At 43.2% G+C, this 19,904-nt stretch overlaps 1 protein-coding gene across 1 annotated transcript; it reads left to right on the top strand.

The window, feature by feature from the left end:
• Nucleotides 1-10,385: 10,385 nt before the first annotated feature.
• Nucleotides 10,386-16,863, top strand: miip (migration and invasion inhibitory protein). The gene is made up of 9 exons (XM_080460925.1): nt 10,386-10,853; nt 12,004-12,107; nt 12,289-12,391; nt 13,219-13,330; nt 13,418-13,497; nt 13,593-13,719; nt 15,015-15,111; nt 15,677-15,790; nt 16,682-16,863. The coding sequence occupies exons 1-9, from the start codon at nt 10,490-10,492 to the stop codon at nt 16,856-16,858; spliced, it is 1,278 nt and encodes a 425-aa protein (XP_080317051.1). The 5' UTR covers nt 10,386-10,489; the 3' UTR covers nt 16,859-16,863.
• Nucleotides 16,864-19,904: the final 3,041 nt, after the last annotated feature.

Genomic DNA, 19,904 nt, shown 5'->3' on the forward strand with positions numbered 1-19,904 from the left:
TATTTTCTTATGCAAAGTGATAATTCCTCAGTGGAAACATGGAAACAAGACAATATGATCAAATCTGTAATGTCGCTTGAAAGCAAAACTTTTGAACATCAGAACAAATGATGACGCGTACTGGGATTAAAAAATAAAGCCCTAATTTGCCCTTTTGTAGATGTTTCTGAGATTGAATGTCTGAAGCAGCAAACTATTATCTATTGGAATTAATTTCTTAATTTAGCAAGAGAATATGAACCTGTTTTACTCACCAGGACACAAGAAATAATGAAAACTGACTTCTGAGCTGACTCAATGTGAGTTTGACCTATTCTATTCTATTCTATTCTATTCTGAGCCTCACTCACAAAGCTCCTCTGTGCTGATGCTGCTTTTTCATGTTGATTTATTCATTTAAGTTTGTCGGTTAATTGACAGCCCTCATCGTTTCCCACCCTGATGCCCACATGGCAGAAGTTAGAAGCAGAAACAATAAATACAACAAACTGCTCTGCTTCTGAATCGCTGCTGGTAAAACCTGCAGAAGCACACGTGATGGAAATTAATGAATAGAAACTCCACAAAGTCAGAGCTGGTGTAAATCCGGGGCAAGAGAAGGAGCACTGTTATTTAAAAGAAGGAATCTCATCACACAGACGTCACCATCATCTCCTTTAGTGCGTGTATTTCTTGCAGATTACACATTATGGAAGGTATGCTTACCTTATATCATGTAGACGAACTCCCAGCCGATGATGAGGTGAGGCCAGCTTGATGCACAGCAACATGGTGATCATGTGACTCATGCAGACATAGCTCCACCTCACAGGGACCAGGAAAGGTCAGAAGAGAACATATAGTCAGTGGTGGGTCGTCTTTTGTCCCTGTGAACTATGGAATCGTCCCGTAATGCTGACGTATGCGCCGAACATCGAGGACTCATACATCTGGACATGTTCGCCTCATAAAGAGCCAAGAATTGATCCTTTCTGCTGGAAAAGGAAATTCTTTCTCCTTAATTCCCTCAATAAAAAATGATTTACATCAGTGCTGGTCTCCCTTCACTTCTAGGTTTATTACAAAGCACACAAACATAAAGAACTGCTTGAGGTGACTCATTTTTCTTCCCTAATCCCCTCTCTCTGTTCGTACTTGAGCTGGTTAGACTCCAGGAATCATGTTTTTTTAAGTTGTGTTTAAAGTTTTCACACTGTGCAGCAGAAGTCAGCCAAAGTGCTGCTTCTTCCATTATTATCATAAGAGTCGACTTCAGACGAGCTGCTTTGCTCTCACCAAATCTTTGCTCCGCTGCAAATTGCATGTTATACACTTGAGTGTGCACCATATTCTGGGTTTGATAAGGGTTCTGATTGTGTCTGAATGGGGAATCTGAAATTCGATTATTGGAGATTTATAAGCTGCAGGCCGTTTGTTCTCACGCAGGCGATAAACAAATACTGGACTGTCTCGGTGATTAGTGGATCTGAAAAACAAGCTTGAAAGCTTTTTAATTAGGCCGCGGTTGATGAATGCTACTGTACGGGTTTGATGGAAAAAGGCTGCTCAACTTTGCTAAAAGCTTGAGTCAGAAAATCTAACATGTGCTCAAAAACCCTCCCGGGAAAAAGAGGAGAGGAAGACGCTGCTGCGGGGCGGCAGCTTATATTCTGACCAAGAAATGGTCTCATCTGTGAAAAGCCTTTTAAATGCCAGGTTGCGTAATGTAATCCAAATGGTAGTTTTCAATTGTTTGCTTGCAACAGTCGACCCAGATCAGAAAACAGCATGTTCTCCCTGCAGAAGGATTAATTAATAAGCATTTAACATTTTGTTTTCCGTCTCTCGTTGCTTCTTGTTCAGCCTGAAATGATTATTCCAGAGCGTACAGAATGACAATGGTCCTAATCATAGCTTTTGCATTCTCCTCTCCTCATTAATTACAGCCCCGTGTTGAATGTCGCTGGATTATACCAGCAGTCGGTGTGAGAGAATTTCACTTTTTAATTGCAGCTTTAAAAATGTTTAAAACATTTTTAAACAAGACGCTATTTTGAGCAGGGCGACGATTTCCTGGGACTTTCAGATGAGGAGTCACCACCTTGCATCTGCCTCCTCTTACAAATACCCCCAATAGTGTCTCGGTTGTGTAAGTGCTGTTTGCTGAAGGAGGCAGAGGTTGGGGGGAAAAGGCGTACAGGTGGCTGGCGAGGCCGACCGGCAGCGCCGCTCGTCTTCACACACTCCCTGTCAGCTTGGTGGCTTTCACGTAGATTCATTGTCTTCCCTCGGCCTCGAACAAAAGGCCGTGATTAACAGGTTTGTTCCTCCGCCGTTGATTTAGCGTGTGTTTAATAGGCCTGGGAGAAGGCACACAGGCCATTAAGCACAGCGCCGGCATAAAAAGCCCCAGAATGAGGTCCTGCTGCTGACTAACTCTGAAGAAACATATGCGGAGGAAACCTTCCCTCTGTCCCCGACTCACAAATCACCGTCCGTCAGATCAGCAGGTCCACGTGCAGCGCGGCTGAGATACGAGCGGCGGGGAAAGAACATGATGCCTTTTCACTGACATCTTCATTCCCGGGACGAAACCAAAACCATGACCGGGCATAATCGCTTCTTTCTTTAGAAGCCAAAAAAAAGGCCATTTAGAAATAAAAGCATAGTTTACTTTTTAAAGACATGTATGTTTGTGGTTTTGTTCACTTTACATGAATGTTTACCCCGTGGATGTTTGTGAATATGTTATATAAGTTCTAACATGTAATCATAAAGTCTGCACAAAAATAAAAAATCAATTAGTTTGATATTTGTTGCTCACTAGCTCCCAGTGTCGTCCTCCTGTAAAGCCTGTCTATAACCAGAAACATGCATTTGTGGGATGAGTATAGCTGTGGGTTAACAATGACTGCCACTTCTCAATGCAGAGAAATATCAACATGAGGTTATACAACCAGTGGAGCTCCCATGAAGACCCAAATTCATCCTCGGAGATTACATCTCTGGCCCCCGGCACAGCGAGTTGGACCAGAAACCACCTCCGGAATTCTGGAAGTGGAGAGAATTTAACGCCCTGCCAGCTGACCCGAAGCTCATCAGACCTGTTTGTGTCAAAAGTCACCAACTTTGACACGAACAGGTTCTTCAGATTGATGGAATGTAGAAAGTGACTGAAGGCTGGTTAGGGCAGGCTGCAGTGAACTCTCTGTGGATGAGCCTCTGACAACAATATCTTTTAATTCAGAAAAACAGGAAATCCAGAATTCAACCAGAATCGTGGACCCGGTTTGACGCAGAGTCTTGGGCTCTGTTTCACTGTCATTGTGTGAGAAGCGGTGCTTCTTTACATTGACATCCTTCGGTCCTGTCAGCTGCTGAATCAGCTTCAGTCTCTACGAATGGAGATCCACAACCTCCTTCTTCTTTCTGCACAGAACTGACAGAGAAAGACGTACAGAAACTTCAGCTGAAGTGGGGATACGTAAACCAGAGGAGTTGAACAAACCGTTTATTTAACTGGAGACATAGTGTGCAGCGGTGAGCGTCTGTCTCCACCGGCTCAGGAGCTTTGCTTTGGATCAATGTTGGTGTTCAGGTCAAAAGAAGGCGCTCATTCCTCTCACCATTTTTTTATAAATGTTTTTTTGTTTAGTTTTGGTATGTCACATTATTTTTGGATGAAGCAGACCAAATGAAAGGTGTTGGGTGTGGGAGAGTGTGAACACAGCAGGTGAAGGTTGGAGTTTGGCCGAGACAGGAAGCAGGTGAACCAGTTGTTGAGGAACCAGAGGTTCAGCCAGTTTGTCTGGACCATCGGGAGCTCAGGCCTGAAGGGACAACCACAAACTGCTCGTGGGGGTTTCTCTTCTCTTTGCTGAGGCTGTGAGACGAGGCCACTTGTCCAGTTGGAACAACAATACGACCACTGTTGAGTGAAACTCATCCTGTTTTGTTTTGGGGTTTTTTTGTCGCTTCACTTCTGAAGAATCCAGGATGCGGCTTGTTTCACTCTTTTCCTCTCAACACTGCAAAGTGAAACACCGACATCAGAACTTAATGAAATAAATGCAGGCAGAGGTGGGAATGTGTCCCTTCCTCTAAATATCTGCTTCTTTTCCATTAAAACCTCAATCAAGGGTCTCGAGCTCCTCCCACAGGCTGACACCGCCTCTTCCCCACAATCTCCACAATATAAATGCAATTTTGTTCATTTTTATTTAGCTTTTACCCCCAATGAATAAAACATTGATTTTGAGATTGCTCATCCATTTAAAAAACAAATCCTGTTTCCTTGTTTTGTCTTTTTTTGTTTTGTTTTGTTTTTTGTATTTTGTTTGTTTCGCTTTTTGTTTATTTGTTTGCCTTTACTTATCGTTCAGAAATGTTTATACATGATTATAAAATATCTAAAAATAAAATGGAGAGTATTAGATGAAATATCAATGTTTGTGAAACATCTTGGACTTTTGAATATTATAGACGAAATATATGTGTGTGTGTGTGTGTGTGTGTGTGTGTGTGTGTGTGTGTGTGTGTGTGTAAAATCAGAATGATTTGGATTTGATATGGAAGCTGGATTGTATGATCTCCTGAATTATAAAAAAATATATTAATGAATGAAATAAATCCCACCACAATCCAGCAGAAGATGATGTTATCATTGGAGTTTTTTATTATTCAATTTTTTGCAAAAAAAAGAAAGAAATACAGAGAGATCCTGAAATGACCCTCTCGTGGGTATTGGTGGGTTTTTTGTGTGTTTTTAATTTTATAAAATCTGTCGTGACGACAATTACTTGAACTGCATTTTATCCTAATCGGGGGGGTGGAATTAGCACATGCACACAATCCAAACAGTTTGTGGTTAAAGGAAGTGTGAGCCGGGGGTCTTTTCCCCTCCTGGTGACGGCAGGTCTAATCCTCCTTATCTTAATGGCATCTGCTGCTATCAGGAGAGCGGCGGGAACAATCGACCCTGCTCCTTCCTTTATCTGCGAAAACCACTTCCCTCTCCAATCCGCCTTGGTCTCCCTTCCTGTCAGCTCCTCCTCGGCGAGTCGTTCACACTTTCAATTGATCGTTTCCCCCACGACTTTTGTCAGAAGCAGTCCAAATTCACGTGGAGACGCTCGCCTCATCAGAGAAATGGGAATGAACTCTCCAGGGTGCTCTTGAAAAGGACAAATTAAATGGCTTTTTTTTTTCTTCAAATGACTCAAACACACAGACGCCACTGGCAGAACACGCCGGCTGGACGTGTACTGAAGCTTCGGGTTATTTTCCTTCACATGTTCCCGCTGCGACCCGGGAGTCCTCGGATCAGATGACAAAAAGCAGGAACGGGGTCGGGCTCTGGACCACATTTTCTTTCTTTTCATAACTACAAACACCGTTTCCCCGGACAGTTGCCCAACTGGAACCAGGAGCAGAACTCATGTTTTAACGGGCCCTGCTTTTCGAAGTTGGACCAACTGTTGAGAATGTTTCGTACAAACTGAGCTCCAGGATAATATTTACTCAATCAAAGACTCAAGAATCAACCCGAGGTGCATAAAACCAGCGGAATCCTTTTAAGTTTGTATTTATTTTCCTTTGTCTCTCACTCCTAAAGGTTCCATTTCCACTTGTGGTGCAGTTTATTTATACAAGTTCTCAGTGTGATTATGTCTTATGTAATCCTATTTATTGTACAGCAGAGACTCTAGGTTTTGGTGTGCTCTGCTCAGATCCAATGAGGTAGTATAATATGTGAATCCCTGATGTTTTCTGCTTTTCTAAATGACTGAATTTAGATTTTTTTGATCGACCAAAGGATCAGGAGAAAAAACACTGTCAGCTTTCTAACTTGTAGAATCTCATCACAGCGGGTTTATTCGGCCAGGGAACCGTCGGTGTACCCAACAACTTCCACCATCTACTAGAAAAGGATCCAACTGCAATGTGTTTGAGAGATACTGGTGAACTTTGAACCAAAAAATGGTCAAAAATCACAATGAAATCAGTTTTCCCAAATTGCCCAACCTCACCTGCATGTCTTTTTTTCTGTGTGAGGAAAAGAATAGGAGAAGAAACTGCACACACACACACACACACACACACACACACACACACACACACGCACACACACACGCACGCACGCACGCACGCACGCACGCACGCACGCACGCACGCACGCACGCACGCACGCACGCACGCACGCACGCACGCACGCACGCACGCACGCACACACACACACACACACACACACACACACACACACACACACACACACACACACACACACACACACACACACTCCAGGGACTTTGTTGAGCCAGGGACTTCAGCTCCACAGCAAAGTGTTGTTCCTCGTCTTCATCAGGCCAATTCGCCACTCCAACACGATATCAGCGCCTCATCACTCCCCATCAAGCAGAACATGAGACCGCCGAGACGTTTGACACTTTTCTACCGAACACATGAGGACTGACACGTCTCACCACGACGCCACCGCCGCCTTGATTTACACTGACGGCTGTCAGATCAAACTTTTACGCAAGATTGCAACGAGTTCTGAGGATATTTTATCGATCGCTCCCAAAGCACATCGTTCACGTTCACCCGCTCACACATACACACCAAGAGAGGCGGCTGCCGTCCCCCGGGGACAAAGTGAGCAGAGTTTGGGACTCGAATCACATGATTTAGTCTTTATTAAGCCTCCGGTCACAAATCTGAACACTTCACACTCCACGTGGGAAAATCTCGAAGGACCTGGACTCCACTTGGACTTTACAAGCGGTGACTTGAGACTCAACCTGACATTTCCCCCGCGGGTCCAAAAATAAAAACTTATACGTATAAATGAATAACCTTCTGAATCTCCAGCAGCTCTGAACGCTCCGTCTAACATCACCCAGCATCAGGACGCCACGGAAAGTCTCGACACGTCAAAGGCAGGAAAGATGCCGCAGAAAATAAGCTTTTCTTGATTCTTGTTTTGTTTCTCAACACTGGACGAGCCGGCTGAGCACACTTCACAAGCGCAAAGTGGTTTGATAGTTCACAACACAAATACTGACAAACACACGGAGACAGGAATCCTCTCACACGTGTGTTTGCTTCAGGACAACATAGTTTTATCAGCTCAAGCTACAGGGTCCTAACATGTGGATCCCGGTCCAGCCTTGGTAAGATGGTGTGTTTGTCTTTAACCAAACGTTTCAGTCATCTGATCAAGTACAGAGACGCTCGTCTCAGATCGTCCTCTGCCAGTCTGCTGACACACAGGCGCCATGAAGGGATGCTACAACTCCATTATCGCGTTTACAGTTTCATCAGGTCAGCTTCATAAGTTAGGAATGGAGATAAAACAAATATTAAATATAAATCAGTTTAAAAAAAAAAGACATAAACAACGAATTCTTGAGAGGTACAACAGTTCATGTTTAGGAGGGTTTGCTTGTTCAGTGGAGAATATTGCACCAAAATGTACCATAGTTTATTGTGGGCATCTGTGCAACTTATGTTGAATTAAATTAAAGAAACTTTCATCATTCTTCCCCATGGCTGTGAAGAGACTGCTGCAGGGATCATGACATGACACCCCCCCCCCCCCCCCCCCCCCCCCCCCCCCCCCCCCCAAAAAAAAAACTTGCACTTCAATACCGCACCTTACCAAAGACTATTATTTATTTTATTTATTTTATTTAAATGTGAATGTGACATGCTGCTGCTGCTATTAGTGATGCAACAAACGGAATTTCGTTGTACTTGAACAATGACAATAAAGCTTCTCTTAAATCTTAAATTGAGTGTTGGAGAGGAAAAAAGGAGTGTTTAAGGGATCGGAGTAAAGTTTTGATGTCTTCCGACATGAAATGATGATTCATTCATTCAAACTACAGAGACACACCAGTTTCTATAGACTTATAGAAAACAGTGACTTGGGGTTCATTGTCTTCATCAAGGACACTTCCACATGTGGACGGATGAAATAGGGAATCAATCCTACAACCTTCCTCACATGGGGGCGGTGACTGAGCATTGAGATCACTCCAGAGCTCCAACCTGCTGAATAAGTAGGAATCCATGTTGTTTCTCTTGCATCTTGCCACACCAGCACCTTGTGGGTCGTCTTTAAATGTCCATACACTGAGAATGTTCGGCTGATTTTCTAGTTGTTGAGCAGAAATCAGAGCGACTCCACGTTTTTCTTTTGTTTTTGTTGTCTAAGTGTCCGTTGTGTGCGGCTAATGAACGGCCGAGCGCTGTGGCGGCCGGGCAGTAATTGCTCGGAGCCCAGCAGTGGGGGTGTAATGAGGGAGACAGGGAGGAGGATACGGCTTCACCTCCGCCGCCGCTTAATGATAATGGGCTGCGACTCCACACTGCTGTGGTCAGCTAATCACAGCGGGCTGGTCTGGACGGCTCTCCATGCAAACCAGCCGTGACGGGAATACTGAGCAGCCGCTTGCCCACGCAGTTCCACGCCACTCGCTCCGCGGGGGGTCGGGCCCACGATTATCGCCTTGGCCCTGCAACACCTGCAGCACCGACCGTTCCCGCCGCGGATGGACGGCTTTAATGTAAACAAACCGGAGTCGTAAAGGCAGAAGAGGAACACATGCGAGTGCTGACGACTTCCTCTGCACATTGTCCTTCAGGAGTGAGAGTGGAGCAGAAAATTACCACTCTGAGCCGTCAAGTTATGACAGTAATTAAAACTGCAATTTCAAAGAGGGAATAAATTGCTATGTGCTCGTCCTGTTTCTTCTGCTCAGCCGCGGGGAAAAGAGCATCTTGCTGTTTGTGCAGAGCTGCAGGACACACACCACATTTCAAAATGTAAATAATTTCAAGAGATAAAAGTGTGACATCGACTCTGTATATCCGGTTAATAAACGCAAGTTTGGACATAATGGGGGGCCCGTCGTCAAATAAAGAGTCCGGACAACTTGTTGGACGAGGCCCCGAGTCGAGGGAACGACTCCGGCGGCAGCCGACACTCTGGTGTCAATGTAAAGAACAGGAACGTCAAACGCTCTGGTCTAAAACTACTTATGTACAGAATATATTGACATAAACATAAAAACGGTACGTTTTCACTTGAAACGTTTCTGGTACCAAATAACTTTTAATCGTAAAGCATTTTATATCTCATTAAATATATTTTAAAAAGACATTTATAGTGTTTATGACTGCAACTGACTCTGTCACATACATTCAGAATGTGGGCTTTTCTATTTTTACTGAAGTAAACAAGTTTTTTACTTTTAACCCCTACTGAAGTAAAGAAGGTCAAGAGTTTTGGTATCCAGGAAATAGATCAAGCAAAACCGCTCGAACAAGTTAAAACCAATGAAGATAACTTGTTGATTCTTTCTGGAATCAACTGCTTTCTACTCTTTTAGCAACACGAAGGTTCAGTAAAGTCTCGCTCTTTCTCTTCATGCAGTAAATCTGCCAGCAGCAACTGTGATTTTACTTTGAGCCCGTCAGCATTTAAATCCCAACTTGGTGATGAGAAGAAAGACTGACTTTGGCCCGCATGACGGCAGGCCTTGTTAATAGGAAACCACAAGACTTTCATGTTACGTTCCACCAATATGTTGCTTCAAGCGATCCACAAGGACAATTTCTCTTTATTACTGAGTCTTTATGTGTCATGTTCCTGTTCTGCTTGGCTTTAAAGGCTTGTTACGTTTTCACTTGATATCGTCTTGTTTTCCTCCCCTCAAGCTTTATCTGATCGGATCTAATCAGTTGGTTTTGCTCGGTCACTTGATTTAATCTGTTTTTGTGAAGTTCTTGGAAATTTTTCACATTTCTAATAAAAATAAAATGTTTCTACTCGGTCACAGCAGTGGGCAGTCAGCTTAGATCATTGAGTATGTGGACTTTTATAAAATATATTGTCTACTGCCTCATTGTACTTGTAAAACTTACACATGTAAGTTTAGAGAACCTGATTCATCATGTCCACTCTCACACTACGACTTTGATTAACCTCCCTAGGAGGAACCTTTAGGTTCCGTTTCTTAATGATTATTAATTATATTATTATTATTATTAATATTTCCTCTACAGTCCCTCATCAAATCCTGACCTAACCCATGAGTATAGTTTATTTGAATGTCATTTTATAAAGAGCCACTACAGAGGGGCTAATTACGGAATATTCCAGTGAATCATGTGATCAATTATATGAAAATAAATCAGGCAAAACAAAGATAATTTCAGGACAAAATCAGCCTTGTTGTTCAGCAGTGACACCACAGGGACCTCTGCTGTTCAACACGCTGCTATGCACGTTCTGTACAAAGCGCGTCTGTCTCTTTAAGAACAACTTCCGTTAGCAGCAAAGCATTCTGGGTAAAGACACTCACAGCCAATCATAGCGCTGCTGTCGACGCGTTGTCATGGAGATGAACTCGTTTTGAAGCGGAAGTGAAGCGACTGCCTTCTGGGTTTGTTTCTATAAAAACAGATTTAAAAAAAAAAAAAAAGTGATTTTAACGCCACAGAGATGTTCGCGGAGCGGCTGGAGACTTTGAGAGCGCGAAACAAATCTTTAATGAACCAACTGAGGCTCCAGAGGGAGACTCTGGAGCGGCTGAGCGGCTGCAAGGAGAGCCGCAAGAGGGAGCGAGAAGACGAGCCGCCGGAGGAGGAGAGGAGACCGCCGGAGGAGGAGAGGAGACGACCGGAGGAGGAGAGGAGGCCGCCGGAGGAGGAGAGGAGACGACCGGAGGAGGAGAGGAGGCCGCCGGAGGAGGAGAGGAGACGACCGGAGGAGGAGAGGAGACGACCGGAGGAACTGGTGACTGTGATCCGAGGAAACCGCGGTCCTGCCCGGGCAGCTCTCGCCAAAACATCCGTGAGATTTGCGGGTAAATAAACAGCTTGTTTACAAGTAGCCCAGGAACTTATGACGTTTCAGATAATAGCTATTACTAAAAAAATTGAAGCTGATGTTTATGTTAAAGGTCTTATTGTGCAAAATTGACTTCCTAAAGGTTCTCCAGCAGTACTAATCGTCCCCATACCTGGACTGACGTCCCAGAAGTGAAGACAGTCTGTCCTCTCTCTCTCCCTGGCTAGTTTCAGGTTTTAAAAAGTGTGTTGCTCCAACCAGCCAATCAGAATCAAACCCTATATAGTGTCATCGGGGGTTTAGCCAATCCCAATCGAGGTAGGCACTCCCTTTGACTCCTCCCACAATTAGGCAGCTCTGCTCTGGCACATGGCACCACGAGAGGAAGTACTCCCTCCTCCTCCCAAGATGGGCATGTGTGGGCGGAGCCAGTCCAGCTCACACAGACACAGCAGATTCTGGATGTAGCTCCTATGATCCAATATTCAACTGAGGAAAATCAAGGAGGAGCAAAAACTTTGAATACGATAGTTTCTTGACCGACCAGACCAGGAGGAGGAGGAGAACAGCTTTATAATATGACCCCTTTAAAGGAAATCTTCAATAAAAATAAAAGCTTCGATACCCCAGAAATGAAGGACCATTTTAGGAGTTGATCAGAGGAATACATTTATATGATATCTTAAAATCGAACAGATTTACCAAGTAGGTAGAAAGTATATGAGAAGGATCTATAATATAATCAAATCTAAGATAAAGTAAATATTTAGAGTGTCTGTTTCAAGCCGTTTTCAAATCCTTCAGCTGCTCTCTGAAAACTGAAAGTTGTTCTTCTCTTGCGTTGTGGTCACACACTTTGACCACATTAACAGAACACCGCCTGAAGATCTGAGGGCTGATCAATATTAAAATCATGACTGCTCAATAATGTTTCAGAAGAAGTTAGTGAAGACAGTGCATAAAGGAAATGAAATGTCGGTGAGACAGAGTTGCTGATAAGACCTAAAAAAGGGGGAAATAAAAAGGATTTCATAAGTAAATCCTCCTCAGTGACATGAAAAGGTAAAAACAGAACTTGTTGAAACCTTATCTCATACCTCTGTCATGCATGTGATCAATGAATAACCTAATCTCTGACTGTGTTATTTGATCGATCTCTTCATCAGATATTCATGAGGACCAAGCAGACGTCCAGGAGTCCACCTCTGTTCCTCCGGGCCTCAGCGGGCCAGTCGACACCAAGTCCTGCTTTACTCACAGTAAACGACGGGTAAGGATGTGACATTAGTCCTGAAATCCCTCTGGTGTATTTAATTATGATTATAGAGTATCATTTTATAATTATCTCCTTTAACAAGCACTTTATACGATATGAATACGTCCTAAAAATGACTTGTTACTTATTGACAGATTATGCTGATTTTTCGTATTTTTCTTATTTTATTTTTTAGAGCGGCGTGCAGAGTCGTGTCAGATTCCAGTCTGAATGTGAAGTCGTGTCTGTAACAGACAGGCGTCACTCGCAGCCTTTACTCGGATATGACTGGATAGCAGGTACACACACACACACACACACACACACACACACACACACACACACACACACACACACACACACACACACACACACACAAGCAAAATAAATCACCTGTCCACTTCACATCTACTGATCAAAGCTGCACGCTTTACCTTCCTGAAATATGTTTAATAATATATCTAATCATGAGATCAGTCTGTTTTATTGATTGACAAGTTATTGTTAAATGTGAATACTTTCCCACAAGATGTTCGTGTACTTCGGTGTGTCGACGCCCTCATCTTGTTCAAAGCTTCACATTCAGTATTTCCTAAGACTAAGAACCACCATCTCTGCAAGGTATCAGATAAAGGTGGCCGCAAAGCACAAACCAGATCTAAAAGGAGAATTTTAAATACAGATGATACATGCAGTGTGAAACGAATAATCAAAACACGAACCTTAATGACTTTATAACATCATGTTGTGTAAGAATTAATGAATTAATGCAGACAAATTGAAATGTCAGACCATAGAAAGATAAATATAACCTTCAAAATGAAAACCTCTGTCTAGAATCCATCTGAAGCTTTCATTCACGACTCAGCTGTTAAAACTTTTATTTATTTATTTATTTTTTAACGTCTGATATCTGACGTTCAAGTAAAATGTACCAATTAGTGTGAATCTGAATTATGGGTTCTACTTTCTTTGTGTGAGACGTGACGGCTCCACTACACTGATGATAGACTCCTTTATTTGATGTTTTCTAGCTTCCGTCACTCTGCGGGGGGGATTTGTAGAACACATGGGGGTCAGATCACTGACGGTCACTGTTTCTTTTGTTTTTTTTAATCGTCACAAGGAGTCCTGGAGACTGACGACTCCTTGATGGAGCGCTCTGACGACTTCTTCGATGACCTGCGCTTGTTTCGTTCGCTCAACAGAGACGAGTGTGTGCCGACCACACACTCCCAGTAAGAGCTTCTCATTAAATCCCTCTGATTATGTGTGTCAAGTTTACCCATGATTGATGACGGCTTTATCAAATGACCATTAATTAGCTCTCCTGAGGACGTCCTCTCGGGCTCTCCACCGCTGGGAGACGAGGACGCCCCGCAGGCCAACGCAGGCGCTCATCAGTGTAAGACTGATGTTCATTTAAATAGACCTGTCCTCCTTTTCCTCTCATTACTGCTGCGCTAATATTTGTTTCTGCTTCACTGGCCTCTGGTACAGGTACGTTCTCCTACAGGATTAACAACAGACTGTTCCCCGTCCCGCTCCGGGCTCAAGAGGTCTGTCCTGTGTGCAAAAAGCACAAGTCCTCCCACCCTCACACAACGTCTGAGCCAGCGCTGATCAGGTACTGATGACGGCACCTCAAACCTTCTCGGCAAAGCACTCCATGGGAAATGTTCTGAGGTCTTCGTTTGATATGGTCCCGTAATGGAACCAGGACACACGTTTAACAGTGCAGCTTTGCTAAACTACAAACGCTCAGATGTGTTAATATTAATACTAATCAATACTACAGGATAAGAAATATCTAACTATGTGATACTAATTTTAACTTTCACACTCATGATAGTTTTTTCACCCTTTGCCACTGGTAAAAGACTTCTATTACCACAGCAAGCCACAAGGGGGCGATGGCTGTATTTTAGGTTTCCTATTCGTAGGTAAAGTCACAGTTGCCATGGAGACGCTCCCGTGTTTCACTCAGTGACGTGGCTGCCTGACAGGCTGGTTAGCATCATCGATATGAGCTAATGGGTTAAACTAATCTGGCGTTAGTGAAGGTCTGCGCTCTACCGAGTGTAGCTCTAGTTCAGAAACATTCCAAAGTAGTCAAAATTGCATTTTGTTTGTTTGTTTGTTTTGTTTTGAACCAGAATATGAACTCAACAGTGCGTAATAACGAGCAAGGTTCCATATAGCAAAGCGTATTCTGTATAAAGAGAGTATTATATATTATATATATATATTTCTTTTTTATCCTTGTCCTGTTCGGCAGCTCGGGCAAACAATATTATGTTCTGAGACACAAAGCAAGTCACAGGGAACGACTGCTGTTTTTTTAAATTATCTTTTATTCTTAATAAACTTACACACAAATGAAAAAGGTTAAACATGCGAGGAAAGAATATACAAGCTGGAAATATTTCAAATACAAGCCCAAAGATATCAGTAGAAACTAAGTTCAGGAGGCAGATTATTTACAGTGGGAGAAAGAAAATGTCTGCTTTTAAATCCTGGTACTGTCAGTGGCCGTATCATAAATCAGACTTTAACAGAAGAAAAGAACTTAAGTGTGGTTTGCGATTGGAGGAATTAATTGAGCATGAGCCAATCAGACAGTTATCAGATATGTTTCACAATGAATATGTAACTTCTTCAAATCAGAGTATTTTGGTTCTGTGATTTTCTTGGTCTACTTCATTAGTATGTATTTGTGTATTTGTTGGATTGCAGTCTACTTTAATCAGATCAGAAGGTTTACTGTCTCTCTTATTCAAATTCTCGTTCCATCTAATTAATGTAACTGTTGATGGAGAACTAGACATTACAGCCACCGCTTTGCCTGAACAAATACAATAAACTGCTGACAAACTTCACCCCCGATGTCGTCTCATCGTTCTCTCCTCTGATATTCCTCAGGGTCAGCGTCCCTCGCAGCGCCCTGCTGCCCCCCTACAAACACAAAGCTCACCGGCGATGCAGCTTCGACCCGTCTGACAGTTTGGGGTTACCGTCGGTGAGTTAGAAATGAAAACACAGTTCTCTCACAGCAGGAACGTTTCTTCCTCATTTTACACGTGACTGCGTGACAGGTCGCTGCTCCAGCTGATAATCCAGGATAGAGTTGCTGGAAGTGGAGGTTTTTAATATCACATTCATCTAAATATTGATCTTTTTTTCTGTTTGTATGTTCAAAAGAAAGATTATTTTTGTTATTCATTATTATTCATTCATTTATTTATTTATTTATACTTCTTGTAGCATCGACAGTGTAGTTGTTCAGATAAATCTCACACACACTTCGGGGACTAATTGGACTTTTCAGATCATGGCAGGGACCAGAGGCTGGGATTCAACCAGAACATTTCCATGTTCTGGCGGTACAACAGTCATTTCCAAAACCCAACAACTCCAGTGCCGCCATGATTTAAAAATTATACGACCAGGACAAAAATCCTGAATAAAATCTGCCCTTGCACTATGACTGGGCCCGGACCCGGGTCCGTACAGACATTTTACCATACGCGGATGGAAATAATATCAGCTGATATCACGGCCTGTTTTCCTTTGTCTTCATCCAGCACTGTCTGTCAGGCTGGTCAAACACGGGTCAGAACACTCTGCCACCGCCGAGCAGCCTGGACCTGCAGAGCAGCCTCGATACCAAGGCCAGCGGGTCCATCAAAGACCTGGAGGTGAGATCATTCAGACGTGAGCGCGAGTGTGTCGACGCTCCTGAACAGAATATAGCAGGAGTCTGCAGCTCTGTCGTCATGTGTTGTTCAGCCCCTCCGTTCTGGCGCCGGTTCAAGCCTTCACAAGTAGTACATGTAAATCACTATATTTCTACTATACTTTTAACTTTGTTGTTGAAAATCAAGCACTCAGCACACTTATCCAGGAGGACTCCAGCGGTGCAGGAATATGCCGAGTCAGCACTCCTCCCACACTTTCATTTGGCCTCCGGCCCACTCCTACTTTTCACATTTCACCTGCATTCATCCTGTCGGCGGGTCTAAGAATGATCACATGAAACTGAGATGCCACAGAAAGAAATAGTTTAGCTTGTTTTGCGAGGCAAAGTGAATTCATATATTATACAGCCAACGAGCAAATTTACCATCAACAAACGTCAGCAGCAGCAAACGAAGATTCAAAACAAGGTAAGATAAACACATATGAGCAAAAAGAAAACGGACAAAAATATGAATTTCAATTTTAAGCGGATGAAATAGTTTGCTTACTAACGATGGTAGATAACCTGTATAAAACTAAATTTTCAAAGGGATAAACAGCAAAAACAGTTTTATTATTGTACTTCTTAAATTTCATAAACGCAAGTAAAATTTGGGTTTGTCAAGAAAAACTATTTCAAAGTTTTTGAGCCTCATGTTTTCTGTTTCATTTTATCTGGTGTTCCAATAACAAGCGTCAGCGGTGAAGGTCCCAGACTCATTTAGTCTCTAATTCTGTTGCTGTTTGCTTTAGAGTCTCACTCTTCAAACTCTTCTTTACATGCTTTTAAAGCACTTGGCACAAATGAATTATGATGGGAGATTTTCTTTTTGTTTTGTTTTCTTCCCCAGAACCTGTCTGAACCCAAACTGTCCGGTAACCGTGACCAGATCGCTCACGTGTCCCGCCTGGCTCCTCACAACTTTCAACATTTCCCCGCTAAAAGAAAACCGAGCAGAATCGTCTTTATGAAGCCATCAAGGCTTGACGTGAATAAAATCAGGTCAAATCCCCTCCTGAGCGATTAGATCTGAAGACGAGGGTGACTTCTGGAATCTAAATGAGCTTTTTTATATTTAGTTTCCACACGTGACGCCTGCAGCTTCTGGATGTGAAGCAAGAGATCAGATGGTATTTAAACACACAGAGGATAAATATACAGTATATAGGATTGCAACACGGGGGAGGTCAGGGTGTGTGTGTGTGTGTGTGTGTGTGTGTGTGTGTGTGTGTGTGTGTGTGTGTGTGTGTGTGTGTGTGTGTGTGTGTGTGTGTGTGTGTGTGTGTGTGTGTGTGTGTGTGTGTGTGTGTGTGTGTGTGTGTGTGTGAGCTCCCAGCCTCTCACACACTTCTGTTTTCGACTTCCTTTCAAACTTCCTGACTGCAGGACTGAGACGCAGCCGAAGCTGCTCTGCTCTGTACAGGAAACCACAAGCAGCCATTTATCATACAGCACACCGTCCCAGTCCCTCCCGTGTCGACCCTTCTTTTTCTTTTTCTTTTTCTTTTTCTTTTTCTTTTTCTTTTTCTTTTTCTTTTTCTTTTTCTTTTCCAGTGTGTGACATTGATGGGGTCCGTCTGAAGCCTCGGTCATTTTTCTTGGGTTTGGTGTCTCTTCGGTTCCTGTGGTCGTGTTGTGATGATGCAGCAGCATCAAAGGAAAGTTATTTCAGTTATCAGAGTTCACATGTTGGTGGTTTGACATTTTACCACTGATTTGGTGTAAAAATGACTAAATGATGTATTAGTGATCTTTTTCTTTTTAAACCAGTGTTTCTGTTGCCATTCGTACAAGTTTTCAATGATCAGCGTCGTGACTGAGTTTGGAATCACTGAAAATCCTTTACAGATGCATATTAAAAGTTTTTGTTGGATTACATTACGGTTTACTCTTGAAGTTGGTTTCCCGTTAGTACGTGTGCCTCCAGTAGCTTTTTAACTACATGTGTGGTTTGGAAACAGACTTCAGCAAACGAGCAGGTTCATGAATCCGCCGAGTTCTGATCGACATCTGGGCTGGGAGGAGCTGCTTCCTCCAAGACGCTCCTGAGCTTCTATGATCTGTTTCACACTATATTTAACTGTCTTTGTCGTTGCACATTGTGATTAAAATGACGATGAATTGAATTATTTGTGCATCTAATAATGGAAATAAACAATATCTTCATTTCTGATCAGAAACGAGTGCACACTAACATTTGGCTGAGATTTATTCAAACAATACATTTTATTGTTGTCCTGTCCCCCGTCTAGCTCAGTTGGTAGAGCATGAGACTCACTATCTCAGGGGTAGAGGGTTCATGTCCCACGCCGGGCGTCACCTTCCCGCGGGCTCTCCACCTGCAGGAAGGTTCTTAATCGGTACATTGTGATCTGGGTGACGGTGCTCAGACTGACACCCCTGCGAAACAGATAAGCGGAAGAAAATGAATGAATGAATGAATGAATGGTGTTTTTCGGAAACACATCCATTGTTTTGGGTTTGAAAAACAAAGTATTTGTCAAATAAAAAGCCCCAGAGCGTCTGGGAACTGTCACCGATCTCTGTGCGTCTGAAATGACTCATCGCTACAGTGCTTGAATTAGCAAAATGTGGGCACAGGAAAGTGAAAACAACAAAATGTCTTTTTAAGACGGTTTTCACACTTTGCCCCCCGCGAAGGTTTTCTAAAGTTCTAGGTCACCTCAGGATATTTACTCGATTTGATAAACAGAGAACGTAACGTGTCTGCTGCTCCTGTACCAAAGAAGTGCTGAGGATGTGGGAGGGGAAACTTTATGGTGAAATGTCAACAACTCTGCTGAGAAGAAAGAGCAGAGCATCGGTACATTGAAATGAGCAAGGCATGAATAGACACAGTACTGCAAAAGAAGTGAAGCAGGAAGGTTTTCATTACCGTTGGAATAAAACAGAACTTTTAATTTTATTTTAGAGTGATGCTTCTAGCGGATGATGTTGTAGGACTCAATCACTTCCGAATGACCACAAGTATTTAAAGTTGAATTCTGTTGGAAGTTACGGTAGCGGTTAGCAGTTTCGCTTCATAGTGAGAAAAGTCCCTGGTTCGAGTCCGAGATGGGCTCTGGGGGCATTTTCATGTGCTCTGTTTTCTCCGGGGTATTCCGGTTTCCTCCCACGGTGGTGAATTTAGATTACCTGTTGAGGTGAATCTGAGAACTCACTGATCGGTTACAGGTGGTCATAAAAAGAATCAACACCTCCGCCTGATTGTGCTGCAGCTTCTTCCCACGGTCCGAAAACATTCATGTGAGGAGAAGTGATGACGGTAGATTACCTGTAGGTGTGAGGGTGAGTGTGAGTGTGAGTGATTATCTGCGCCGTCCGTCTCTCTTTGCTGCTGGAATTAACGTGAAGATCGAAGTAACGATTGGGAAGGATAGAAAAGGTGAGGCCCCGTTTACACGACGTGTAACGAAGTGAAAACGCTTCGCTTTTGTTTCAGACACGTTTTGCGTTTACGCGGCAACGATTTGAAAATGATGTAGTTTTGCTATAGGGCCACTAGTGGGTGCCGTCTCCTGTGTTTTGTAATCAAACCACACACATGCAGAGAACAACACGCTCTAAACATTAACAATGGGAGGACGTGGGGACGACCAAGTCGGATTGTTATTACGGCGACTGTCAAAATAAAACTACCAAGTCCCAGGAGAACATGGAGTCGCGACACCCTGGAGGCAACACTGTTCTGATTGGCTCTACTGAGCGTGTGCGCGACCAGTTGCAGTGTTTCCGCCGTCTACAAGGAGACGGAGGCTGAGCGTTTTCAGAAAGTTGCATTTTCACCCATCCCAGAGGTTTCAGTGGTGACGAGCACCGTTGTCATGGAAACCAGCCCCTCCTAAAACACGAGAGTTTAGCAGTTTCACTCGTTGTGTAGCCGCGGCCACAGACGCAGTTCACGTTTCCCATTGTGACTCGTTTGACCACACATAAATGCTCCGAGGAAAAACAACTTAATTCTCTTTTTTTTCTTGGTAAACGTTATTCCTGAGTGACGAAACACGTTTAAAACAAACCGAGATTCAATAAAGCAAGTTTCCTGTTTTTGG

The sequence above is a fragment of the Lipophrys pholis genome, assembly GCF_963383615.2.
Source record: "Lipophrys pholis genome assembly, chromosome: 4".
In the NCBI taxonomy this organism is placed as follows: Eukaryota; Metazoa; Chordata; class Actinopteri; order Blenniiformes; family Blenniidae; genus Lipophrys; species Lipophrys pholis.

What these genes read in the sequence shown, in the direction of transcription:
- miip (XM_080460925.1), top strand. Translation starts at nt 10,490, where the DNA reads ATGTTCGCGGAGCGGCTGGAGACTTTGAGAGCGCGAAACAAATCTTTA. An exon ending in TTACTCACAGTAAACGACGG is followed by an intron (nt 12,108 to 12,288) that starts GTAAGGATGTGA and finishes TTTATTTTTTAG; the next exon opens with AGCGGCGTGCAGAGTCGTGT. An exon ending in ACAGTTTGGGGTTACCGTCG is followed by an intron (nt 15,112 to 15,676) that starts GTGAGTTAGAAA and finishes GTCTTCATCCAG; the next exon opens with CACTGTCTGTCAGGCTGGTC.